Source organism: Buteo buteo, chromosome 5 (genome assembly GCF_964188355.1).
Source record: "Buteo buteo chromosome 5, bButBut1.hap1.1, whole genome shotgun sequence".
NCBI lineage: Eukaryota > Metazoa > Chordata > Aves > Accipitriformes > Accipitridae > Buteo > Buteo buteo.
Window position 1 is genome coordinate 19,132,538 of NC_134175.1, and position 13,285 is coordinate 19,145,822.

General features: G+C 37.0%; 1 protein-coding gene across 4 annotated transcripts in view; it reads right to left on the minus strand.

Moving 5' to 3' along the window:
* Positions 1–859: 859 nt before the first annotated feature.
* HIBCH (3-hydroxyisobutyryl-CoA hydrolase) overlaps positions 860–13,285 on the minus strand; it is a 49,307-nt gene continuing 36,881 nt past the window's right edge. Inside the window, exons 12-15 of one of the 4 annotated variants that reach the window (XM_075028000.1) lie at positions 9,420–9,539; positions 8,190–8,223; positions 5,721–5,780; positions 860–3,165 (exon numbers count right to left, since the gene is read on the minus strand). In XM_075028000.1, coding sequence (XP_074884101.1) covers positions 3,050–3,165; positions 5,721–5,780; positions 8,190–8,223; positions 9,420–9,539 — 330 coding nt within the window. In that variant the 3' untranslated portion in view covers positions 860–3,049. The other 3 variants (XM_075027999.1, XM_075028002.1, XM_075028001.1) reach the window with 3 other exon arrangements.

Sequence of the window (13,285 nt, forward strand, 5' to 3'; positions counted from 1 at the left end):
CGGTGTGGGATGGCTGCGCTGCTTGCTCAGAGAGCCACCCATAATGCGATAGCGACTGAATCGCCTGCTGCTTGTTATGTCCAACCAGTCCTTACCTGCAACAACAAAGCTTGTCTTCCCTCATTAATGCTTGAAGATTACAGCAGCTTCAATATGGCCTGAAGTGCGATTCCAGCTGGTTTATGATGCTTTCTATGACATTGGCTCTTCAGGGAAAGCATGCAGCAAATGGAAAGCAAATAAGCTTACAAACAACAGGGAGACAGCTTCTCACCAGGAAAACAATCTCTTTTACAGGACACTGTCCTTAAAAAATAATGCACTTACTGTTCAATACTACAATCTGGTAAGAGATCAAAGGAGATCTCTTGCCAGAGTTCTGCTGTATTTTTAATATATAATACTAACAAATATAAAAAATTCTTTACCTAAATAAAATTACATCTGTTTACTTATCATTAGATTACTCTAAGCTGTCCTATAGTCTTATAAATCCACTTACAGTGGCTTTCCAACTAAGTTGCCACTGATTCTTTGACCTGACTTTGTGTAATAAAGGCACTCCAGTATGGGACTGGCATACTTTGCAAAACCGTTTACTTCTATCTAGGAGTTAAAAATACATATGCTTTATATTTTCTCCAGGAAACGTAAGTATAGTCTGAGTGGGTACAATGTGATTGACTTGATATTCTAATAATGGTTCAAAACACATTAACTGCAGCACAGCTTTGTAAAATTGACATTTCTGGAGTAAGACACATCAGTATTCCCAAATAAAACACACTACAATATATTTTTACAATATTTTTTCTGGAAAATATTTTCTTGTGGACCAAATAAAATTAAACTTACCATCTGCTTGTATGACTTTTATTTGATAAAAATGCACAGATTGGACAGGATCTTGTTACCGTGAGTTTGGGTAATTCCTGTTCACATAAATTTTGGAAGCAACTGAACATGCAAGTCAAAGTTTATTGATTCAGAAGTATACTCTTGCTAAAACGTTTTAAGTCCTTTTCAATCAGAGAAGGTATGATCCCTGCTTCCTGGGGATTACTGTGTTCTTCATTAAATATAGTCGCTGAAGATTGCTCCTTTTGTACAAAAAGAATTGAATGAACTAATTTTTTAAAAATAAAAATACTAATTGTTTAAGAATCTAAAACGTATAACATTTTTAAAAAATAAGGGGCGTGGTTTACATTTCTTACAGAACCAGCATGAGGTAGAAATTCAAGTCAGATTTTCAGGATTACCCAAATGGTATTAATGAAATTTCTCAACTGCTTTTGAAAATAAAATCAAGGACTGTCTCATAATAAAGTTGTACATGGTAACATTAACTCACAGCTGAAATTTTCACAATTTTATCTTAAAGATTCTAGTGACAAAGCAAGGTGCCATTTTTTCTTGATTTTGCTCTCCATTTTGCTCACCTCTAACTCTTTGAAAGTCACTCTAGTAGTTCACCTTGATGTCTGAATTTCCTGGACTTTGTTTCCAGGCAACAGCTTCTAGGAAGGAAGGAGCCTTAAACCAGTGCAGACCATTACCGCTGGTAATAAAAACTGCCCAATGTTGAAAACTCCGTAACGGTTCTGCTGTAGCTCTGACTTTTTGATTCCCCAGTGCTGATTACTGGCTACGTAATTTGAACAAAAGTTTTCTTTTAGTCTCAGTGGTTCATCAGAGAGTCCAAAATTTCTATTTGTGACCTGCCTATAACTGTAGCAACAAGTAGGAAGAGATACTGATACATGATTTGATTAACCATAAAAAAGCATGCAGTCTTACTGTTGAAGAAAGATTAGTAGCTATGTGTTGCATGCACAATAGAAAATTTAATTTTATCTCCCCCAAAAGATTATACTTTTATCAAGGGGCTCTGGTTATGTCGTATAACTTCAAGTATTATTAGTATCAGAACCCAGCAACCTTTAATGCACATACAACAAAGGGGTTTTGATATATATTTAAATTTTGGTTCCAACAAATACATTTGTTAGGATATGTTGTGTTAAAAACCTATACGATCCATGTACCAGCAGATATTTCACCTTTTCCCCTATTCATTATCTTCAGTATGTATTGCTGTGTTCCCCCTACTTTTCACAAATTTTCCACCCAGCAGGCACAAGCAAATGGCAACTCAGACTAGTTGGTATAGATAAACTCCAGCCACTTGTAGTATTAGGCCCAGGCTGACCTCTACCACTAAAATCATTAGACAATCACTCACATCAACAGGAGATGTGCTGCTTAGTTTTCAGAGGAAGGTCTGAGACAGTTATTTCTTTACCACTGTAAGACCAGGAAAAACTAACAATTTTTGAAATAATGAAAAACTAATTCTGCAGTTCAATCAAGCTTAATGGCATTTAAAAAATTTGGTTTTACAAGCAAGCAGAAGTGTGCTCCAGGCTCTGGCAATATTATGACATTTGAAACAATGTCTACATCACATAGCAAGACTGAATACTGACCAAATGTTAAATCAATAGAACAATTCCTTGCTCTCAGACTAATAATGTGTTAGTCTGACCTTTTATTTAAAAGACTATTTAACACCATGCATTTAGCACGTCTTGCACTTTCCTTTGTAGCTCTGTTTTAAAGCTTTAAGTATATTTTATTTTCATTGTTTAGAGAAGAATCTAAGGCACAATCCCAAGTTAACCGATCAGTGACAGAGACAAGAACACAAAGGTCTCCTGACTTCTTGCTTATTAGGTCATCCCTTAACTATGCTCTCTCCCCAAAGGTTCCTCCTAAACTAAGAGTTGACGCAGAAATTAAATGTTAATCATTGTGTAAAGCAGTAAAAATAACAATTTGCCTTGAAGTAATTTTTCCCCTTATTAACCAGAGATATGATTATTTTGCCATTATGGCAGCATAACAAAAGAGCATGTTCCTGAATGCAAAAAATTAGACTTACAAATCTCGGGCTAGCTAAAAGAGTCTTGTCAAGCTTTATCATACTGCTATTAATTTTTATATCGTAGAATTAAGCAGATGTATAAGATATCAATAGGCTTGATCTTTACAACTTGAGATCGTTGTTTCCCAATGGCTTAAAACAATCGTCCAGAAATTCATCACTGACTTCTTCTAGAGCAGCTGGCTTCCATCTGGGGGACTGGTCTTTGTCAGTCAGCACTGTCAGGTGGAGTATAAAAACACAAAAGTTATTTGTAGACTTCCTCTAATTAATATGACTTCAGATTGCATCCAGACAGACAACTACAGTGGATGCATGGGGGAGAAACATCAATATGCTCTGGAGAAGACAGTGGTTTTGTAACATATGTATTTCTACTCTAACAAAAATTCTTGAGTTGTGACCTGTCTAGAGACATATCTGGGAGTTGCCTGATGATACAAGGAACAGTGAATCACTTCAGAAGTAGCCCAAGCTTTGAAGGAATAGACCTGACATTAGTGCTTTCTGTTGGACCTACTACTCTTGCCTGACTTCTGCTTTTTCATGTGAAACTGGGAACAGTGCATGATGCTCCTTTTGTACAAGGACTTCCACACCTCTGTGCAAAATCTGATTCTTTGTAGAGTATAGGAGATGACTCAAAGTAAGTGTTAAATGCCTAATGCTAATTGAAACACATCATAAAAACTAATAATGAAATAACTGATGAGGAAGGAGTAAAGCAGAGTATCTTTGTGGGAGAATCAAGTATATCTATGTGTAAATACTGACAGATACTGCAGACGTATGTAGATTTAACTGTGAAGATTTGTATAATCTTAGCACATATACTTTACCCTGTATCCTGGAAAATATGCCACTGAAGATAAAATCATCAGTGAATGAATTGCAAGTAAAAGTATAACAAGAAAATATCAATTCTCAAAAAGCATTCCTTGTATCACGGGAATGTTGAAGGCATGTCAGCAAGAACAGCTGCACTAGCAAACAGTAATGAGACAAGAGTTTATTTGTGTGTAAGAATGACCAGTATGAATGGAATTCCAGAACGTCCTTCTGAGCACCTTTCTGGCTCCAAGAAAACCCATAAAGGTGCTATTCAAAATGTGAAATTTTTATAATTAAAAAAGAACAGCTATAGTAACTGTGGCTCTCTGGGATGCACTGACTAGCCAACATCCCTCCTCAACACACATTCCCTTCAGATGTGTGATATCAGCAACTGATTTGGAGATGCACCTGTGTCCTGGGAGACCTCCTGACCAACACAGCCCACAGCATATACGGGAGGATGGGCAGGAAGCATCTCTCACGTGCTGCTGCTAGGAATGGAATTTGTTTGTTTGTTTGACAAAGAGTTCAGAGTAGGATGATTCTAAAGGTGTGTGGACAGAAGACACTCACAGAGACTAGATATTTTGAAGAATAACAGCTGGTTTTTTGGTAAGTTTTCATGTCTTTCTAAACAGACTTCATTATTAGTGACTAAACTAGAACAACCCAGGATCAGAAATGTGCAAAGGAGCTGGATTTTAAGTTCAGTGGAAAGAATGCCTACCTAAAGACTGTGTCTTATCAAAAGACAGGTGTTATGGCAGCTTGTGGTAAAAAATGTGTCTTGAAAATTTCTTTTTAACTTCTACCTCTAGAGCTAACACTTGGAAAATGCCTAGAAAATAAATGCCATTCAAGTGACAACTGCACTAATTACTATTTCTGTAGCTGAAGACATACAGGCACCACGACTCTTTAGTTTGCATCTCCAAAGAGAAAGGAGAATCAGAGCCCTGCATCTACTTACCTGCAAATACAAGACTAAGGACTCCTGGGATACAAATAAACACTAATTTTGAAAAGAAACCCATTATACAGATAGAAGCTGCAATTCCACAGAGAGTAGAATCCATACAGGCAATTCTTGAAAACAAATGTGCTGTAGAAGAGTGATTTTACCAAGTCATTCAACTGGGTAACTTACTGAAAAGTTATGATCCTAGAAGTTAATTTTAAACATTGTGATGTGAAGCCATTGATTGGTTTGGGTCAAAATACATAATTGTCCCAAATCAACTTTATTTATTCTATTGGAGTAGTAATTACCTAATGATTTTCTTCAACATTAGCTGAAGTTCACAATCTGGCTAAAATAGTCTTAACTGTTATCCACAAAAGCCAACACTGACTAGAGATGCTTTAAACTGGGGGGGGGGCGGGGGGGGAGAAGTCCATGTATATACTACTACAGCTTCAACTCTGAAATACAGTAGTAATTGCTGATAATTCTCTACTTCACTGTGTAATCAAGTTAATCTTTCTGTTTGGATCTGTGGCCAGTTTTACTCTGGTGGATAAACTGAATGCTCATAATGATCTCTCCAATGAAATCTTTAATCTTATATGAGTTAAAATAGTTGTTTTCTAATAGTGTTGTGAAAATATTCCCTTTCTGCATTAACTTCTGTATATTTTGTGTTTCTCCAGCTTGAGATATCAATTACTACACAAACGGAACAAAAATTCTGAAGACTTCGAAGGTAGGCTAAGGGAAGTTCATTAAGATAAAAGTAACTGAACATAGATATTGTATTAAGGATTTGTTCTTGTGTTTTACCTTTTAAAAAAAAAATCCAACCCCCTTCTGTTTAGTAGCATTGACTTTATTGGACTTCAGTTAGTGTTCTGTTAGCTTAGCTTCGTTCAGCACAGTCAAAACACTGATATTTCTAAGTACCTGAAGTTCTGTTAGTTGCAATGAAATCTACCTACCTACCTGCTGACTGCAGGGGGTTTGTGTGCCCAGGGCAAGGCTCACATCTGCCAGCTGCTAGCACTGCAGGAGACAAGGCAGAAGCCATGTGGAAATAAGATCTTTGCAGGATCAGCAATACGTAGAAGGCCTTTACAATTCCATTTGAAGTGTACCTTCCTGCACAAATAGTTAGGAAGCTAATTTAAGAGATTTTTGTCCCCTCAGGCTGCTGAGATTGTTGTCTACCTGGATGTGTTTCAGCACTGACTCCAAAAATGACTGCTTTTCTTATGCAGTAAGAATTAAAAAAACAAAATTCTTGGAAATTACTCAGAGCTATGCATTTCTTAGTTTATGTATTATTCTATAAATCAAGGTAAAAAATGGATACCTAAAGTGTTCAAAGACCACATTTACCATTATATGGGAAAATGTTGATGAAATGTGATCTGTGTATTTCATGCCTTGAGGGTTTTGGTTTTCCTTTAGTGGCTCCAATCTCAAGAATCATAAATGGGGAAGACTGTTTGCCAGCAGATTTTTCAGTCTGGTTGAAAGAAAACTGGCTAAAAGAAAAATGAAATTTTGACCTCAGGTCAAAGCAGGTTTAAAAAGCTTTTACACAAACTACTTCCCTAGCATGCCTATTAAAATTATGGTTCGAAGCAGATAAAAGCTGTTATTAAAACCTGACCTATGGCCACTGTTGCTGAAAAACAATCTTCAAAAACTAAAATCTCATTATTATATCTTTACTTTGTGGTAGATCCTCTTGTGGTAGACAGGGTCAACAGCTGTCTCTTAAATGCTTGGAATGTAATGTTTTAATAAAGAAAAAGCTAATACTTAAATCAACATTTTTATCATTTTTATCCACTATGGTTGATCCTGTGAATCTTCCTGTTAAAAAGGATGCTCAGTACATTGTTGGATAATGATTTTTGAGATTAGACCCAACTACAAAAATGATCTTCATCTTCAGTAAGAATCTTCACCACTCTTAAACAAGAGAAACAATTTTAAGATGACAAAACTGAGGACAAGATACGTGCAGCAATCGGAGAGAAAAAGTACTTCAAGAACAAATTATTATTCTTAGCAATCCCCTTAGTGCAGCTGGATCTCTGGTGGTGGGGGTTTTTTTTCCTTCCCCTGATAGAGTTAAGCCTTTGCTACATCATCCTATGTAAAAGAAACCTTCCCAACTGCTGTTCTTGCAGCTTCTTTCTTTACAAGCAGTTTGTGTAATTTACTGGCCATACTGACAAGTGATTTGCTTTTGTCCTCTACTGCATCCCCATGTGATTTAATGACCTTGTGCATTACAAGTGAGAATTTGGTTTGGTGTTCATCTGACTCTCAGACTTTGAGTTTCTCACTTCCTGAATAACTACATTTCAGCAGCTTTATATGGTGATATAGAATAGATCTTAAAAAGAATATTCTTAGGATATCTTTGTCCCCATTACCAACATAATGAAAACTATGTACTTCTCAACATGTGTGGTAAATTCTTCAGAGGACTCTCTGCTAATAAGTGCTGAAGATTAATTAATTAAGACTGGAAACTTTTTCCATGCTGTACAAACAAACTTTGCATCTCTCACCCCAGGCTATCTTTAATACAGTATTACTAATAGTGAACACTCAAACTAATATCCACTACTCAAGTGGATTTTAAACTACTTTAAAAAGACAGATATCTGTGTGAATTAAAAGCCAGGTTCCCTTGACCCCAAAGAGTTATTCATCCAAATGTCTTGTACTGTAAGCTCCTTGGAAAAGGAAATGCCTCTTTGTTTCATCTTGTGCTGAATAGTACAAAAATAATTATTACAGTTTCTAACAGATGTGACACTGGGTTTGACAAACTGCATAGTGAATCAGCAGTAGAATCAAGGACAGAATCTAAGTCTGTCCCCTAGATGAACTTGCTGAGCTGCTGCTCTACTTTTACCACTACCTAGCTTGACCAATGCCTTAAAATGCTGAATTATTTAACATTAAGCTTATATATATAGTTTTTTAATAGTAAGAAAGATACCTCTATACAGAGATATTTTGGACATGGGTGAAAGTAGTCTCTCCTCTAACAATTTTCTACACAAACAGTCTTAAACCATCTTGCAGCTGGCTGAACTGGCTATGTGACAACACTAAATCTGGACACACAAATGATACAGGTAGCTACTCGCTACTGTCAGTGTTAAATATATTTTGAACTTTCCCAATTAACTTCTGAAACCTTTTCATGGTGCTGCATTACCAGGTGGATAAATAATGTTAGGAAACTGAGATTATGCATGGCTGTTACACTTTGGAACAAATAATAAATTTTGGGCGTACAGCAGTCCAATAAGCAAAAACTGTAGTAAGCTGGCAAGTGTTCTCTGGGCTGTTGCTGCATGCACTTTTCTTATCTCCAGAGAAGCAACACAACAGTGAGTTTGCATATTAAGGTTGAGAAATGTTTTTGGTGTGCATGCTTACCCGCTCGAACCCCTTCATAGAAGTCATGGCCTCTCTGAAAGATTTAAAAAAAAAAAAGGCTATAACATGACAGATTCTATTTATCCCATCTCTCCCTATCCCACTTCTGCTTGAAATGCAAGTTTTCAAGATTCAGTTAATTCCCACTTATACTGTTCTCATCTAGTCCTACTTTCTCTTTACTTATTAAAGAGCTCTATATCTTCTTGCTTAAATGCAGCCACAGCTCTTAAAATCAGTCTGAACTGTAGTTAATCAGCCAACTTTTATGCAGTGTAAGTCCTCTCTGTGTTACATCTCATAGATTTTTCTAAAGAGTTTTGCATGATGGGGGCTAAGGTGTGTAGGATCAGAAATTCTTCAGAGTAGGGCCATTCTTCAGGAATTGTGATGTATTCTGCAAACTTGAAACACTTTGCAGTTAAATGGAATCCTGGAAAGATCCAGTTATTTTTTATAAAAGTAAACATAGCATTTCAATCCCTAAGGATGCTTCACTAGCAATGGAGACATAATACTAGTTTCAGGAAAGATACAGCAAGCATACTGTCAGGCACTACAACGTAGCAGAATTAGATACATTTTAACATTTTTTTAAAGCATTTACTTAACCGTCACAAATCATTTCATCAGACACACAAAAATCTTATTTTAAAATGTGACAAAGCTAATAATAATGATACCATGGGGAAGCTTTTTGAGGAATTCATTCAGATAATTCAGTTAGCAACTCTGTTCTACTGAAAGGGTCACTTCCTCATATGTTATCCAAGTACTCAGACCTTACTACAAATAGGACTAAAACTTCTTGTTTTCTTTAATAGATTTATCACAGCACTCCTGAAAGGCAGTGATACACAAGTATTCCCATCTTGATGGGAACTGAGGCAATGAGAACTAAGTAATTTAAATAGGAAATCTGTTCAAGAACACCAGGTTTAAAATTATGGTCCAAATACAAAACTTTCTATATTGTAACACTATCATAGTTTTCTTAAAAGCCCTCTACCATTCCCATCTGACCATCATTAATGTAGTGTCCTTCAAGTTGCATATAAAGACATAGAACTGGAAGAAAGAAAGTGACAGCCTAACAAACACACAAAGATACTGAAAATAAAAACCTATAAATTGTGAGCCCTTGATGTAATCTATGTAAAACTTAGTCTCTGACAGACTTGCTACCTGTCTGTGGCTGGAAAGAGACAAAAGTCTCAGCTGCTTGCTTACCATGCATGCTTGGCTCAGTCTGTATTCCATCATGAGTACATCTTGTAAGCTCATGGAAGCTCCTTCTCTGAGCTGCCTGAGAGTCATCTTTAAGGATGTAGGTGACATCTTATTAATAGTCTGAGGAAGACATTAACAATTACTTTTATTCTCTTCAATTTAGACACATTTGTAAGTCTGTCTTTTTGCATTTTAAACTTTGTGAAGTAAATGATGGCACTCTTTCCCTGAGCTTACTTATGTGATACCTATTCCTTCTGCTCCCTCCCACCCTGCTGTTACACTAAATGAACTTACTTGCATAAACTTTTATCAGCAAGATCTCTGGGATGTATGCCATGACTTGTGGGAAGCCTAGAACTCCTAAGGTTGCATAATTTATGATCAGATTACTACTAGCTAGAGAACCTAATGCAGTGTGAAAGCCATTTCCAAACAGATTCTTTTGAGAAGTGAAGGCAAGAGTTACAAGCAATTATACTCCATTTTTAATATAATATATATAATCTGAATTGCTCTTAGATGTTACTGATATTGTAGCTGATATTAGTATTGTACAGCATTTAAGTTTTATTTGGTACAATAGTCAGAGTAGTAAGGTAATAGTGAAATTAGCCACAAACTTTAAGTAGTTGCTTTATGATCATCTGCAAAGACTAGACAATATACTAAGAAGAAAACTGTGGAAGAAAAAAATATTAAAAGAAATCAAATATAAATGCGTATTTGTCCAGGTTTCCTGTCTGGGATCAACAGATACTGCAGCAATTTAGTCCTACATTGCTCCACTGATAGGAAGCCTGGAGGTCTTGCCCTCCTTTTGACAGAGCTACAGGCTATAAATATTATGCAACAGACAGGATCTGTTCAAGGCACACAAACAAATGCTGTAAATCTGGCTCTCATGACTATCCTTCAATTAACAGCACACCAGTAAACAGTAGGGGGAGGTGGGGAGAAAGACAAAAACCTAGTAAAGAAAACAGAACTGAGCTTTAAAGCTTTCAGGGTTGTGGGGGAAAGGAGCTAAATCTTATTGTTGCTGATCTTTGTTTTCTTGCTCTAAACAAGACTCTTCTTCCCCTGTAAACTCAGCTGAAAACTCTGTATTATTCACAGTACAATAGACATTTCCTGTTAATTAGGACATTTTTACCACTACTGAAAAGTGGCAGATGGTAGGATTTGCCTCTTTACATTATTTTCATTGTAGACATTACACTCCTTACCCACAGACTGAAATGGCAGGTTTCCAGTCATGAACATTAACATTTTTTCTGCTCCCAATTACTCTTCATCCCTCTCCAGACACCAGCTGATACAGGAGTGACCCATTTTGCCTAGTTAAGCTGGAAAACATGCAATTGCTATACAAGCAGGAGGCTGTGCAATTGTACCTTAAAAGCTCTGGCTCTGTCATTCTGTTATTTGCATGTTGACCACTTCGCTTGAGAGAGAAGCTGGTTTAGAAAGAACTAATGCTGGCTCAAACTGTCAACGTTTTCTGAGTTCTGGTAAAGCTCTCTAACAATGAGCTGCCTTTCAGTGGATAAAGAAACGAGCTATACCTCTACACATCACTATGTAGGTCTCAGATGGATAGCAACTCTTAACTAGACCCCTTATTTCCCATAATGTGCTGGCTTTACCTTTGAACTGGACCTTTTCTCCTTTGAGTTTCACATTTTGTCATCTAGATTAGAAAGTCTTTGCTCAGACCAGGTTAAACGGCATGCACAGTGCAACCAGATGGCTCCCTAGGTGAAACAGTAATGGCGAGTTCCTTCTGGTCAAAGCAAGCACCAAAATCAGGAAGATCTGAAAACAGCACTTAACTAGTCTAGTGCATCCAGCAGCCGCCTTATCATGGCATATCAATGAGGTTGAAGGTGGAGGAGGCACTGCCATAAATCAAGCTCAAGGAAGAGGAATAAGGCAAGAAAATGGGTAGGTGTAATTGCAGAAAAATGAGTCACCAGTGTATCTATAAATAAATTATCCGTACAAAGAGGAGGAGGGGATTGGTGCTAGGGAACAAGCCTGAAAAGGAAATAGGATAGGCTGAAGTGTGGAGTATTAAAATGCAAAGAAGTCTTCATAGAAATATTTGACATCTATTCCAGTTTCTTTGAAACCATCTTGATTTCAACATAATCCTGAAAGCTACAAGCTGAATTTGCAATAGACCCAAATTCCAAAAAGATATTATCTTTTTGGTGACTGAATTAAGTGGCACTGACTCAGTGGAGTCCCTTACAAGAAAAACAGCTGGAATAGTGGCTGCATCTTTTGTTTCCAATGCCCATTAAAGCTTCTGACCTGAACTGCTGAGGGTCCTTGAAGGAGGCTTTCTTTAACTTAAAAACAAACAAAAAAAACCTCCCAGAGGTCCAGTGTATTAATTCCCTTGCAATAGATGAAGATAACCATCACTTACTTTCTGAAATACCAAAGCATTTTTTCATCCATACCTGACAATGGTTCTGGATGAGCTTTGACAAGATATGAGTACCTAGCCAAAGCATCACAGGAAACCTACTTAAGGACAGTTATATCACTCTTATTGGTCTGCTAACAGTTTCAGAATGCTTCTTTACTTGAATTCAACCCTACCAAGATACCATCCAGCTTTGTTCCTGTAATCTCTCACACCCACTTGCTGCATATCCATTTAAAGTTTCAGGAGCTAGTGTCTGCATCCCAGCCTGACCAGTGGATGTAGACAAGGTGTCTTGTAATTCTTAGTCTCTGCAGTGTCTTCCACACTATACTAGAAGTCATTCAGTAACAATGAAGGCTATTAAATCATGAAGTGTCAGTGCTCAGAAGGTGTGCTGTCCTGCCAAAACCAGCTATAAGAAAGCATCATGTGAAAACCAAGTCAAACATCTGATGCTTTTCAGATTTTGACCCCGCATGCTTACTTCATCCAATTAGAAGTGGTATTCTGTCACTCAGATTAAATCTTTTTGGCTCCTGTAAATCCTGAAAACAAAGTAATGCTATAAAAGGTTTTAAAAATTATTTTATTATGAGTTCAAAAAGTGTGTTAGTAGTCTAGCTTTCTACCTATTTGTAACTGGGCTCAAAATGTGATTTAAATCATGAAGCCATTCTCAAGTAGAATTTTAACAACTTTACATCCTTCTTATTCATGCAAACCACTTTAGTATCAGATACATGAAAGCCTGCCAAGCAGGCATGTTCTGAAAGTAAAAAGCAGAAGTACTGTAGATTGAACAGAACCAGATACCTGGGATAGCACAGCTCACAGCATACTTGGATTATAGCAGAACTAGTAGTTCCATTTTATTAACACTAAAAGGTATCTGCACGTCCAAGGTGTGGATGTGCTAAGGTGTACCTCCAAATTAGGGTATTTGTATTAGACTTTCAGTTAGGTCTTATTCCACAGGCTTACTAATACATTTCATAATAAATACAGAGGGAAACAAAGAAAATAAGCATACACGTTGCTGCCACTGAATCCTTTACAGTCTCTATATTTTTCATTTGAACATGCTGTTGTTCCTGTACCTGGACACTAAAGTAAAACCTTGGTTTCACAAAGTAACAGGAAACTATCGTCTATGGATTTACTCTTGGTACTGTGATACTACCGATGAGGAAAATGGCTTGCTTCACAAAAGTCAGCAAACTGCTATCAATGATAATGTCTGATAATATCAGACTGTCATGGTTTTACTACATGTTCCCTGCTCTAACCAGTTCTTTGAACTCCACTCCTCTGAGCGATGTGACAGCAGGCCAGTGCTCTGTCTGTAGGTGGTATAAAATGCTCAACTGCCAGGGTGCAAGCTACCATTCTTCCTCCAGCTACAATTAAGTTTAATTACAATTCTACT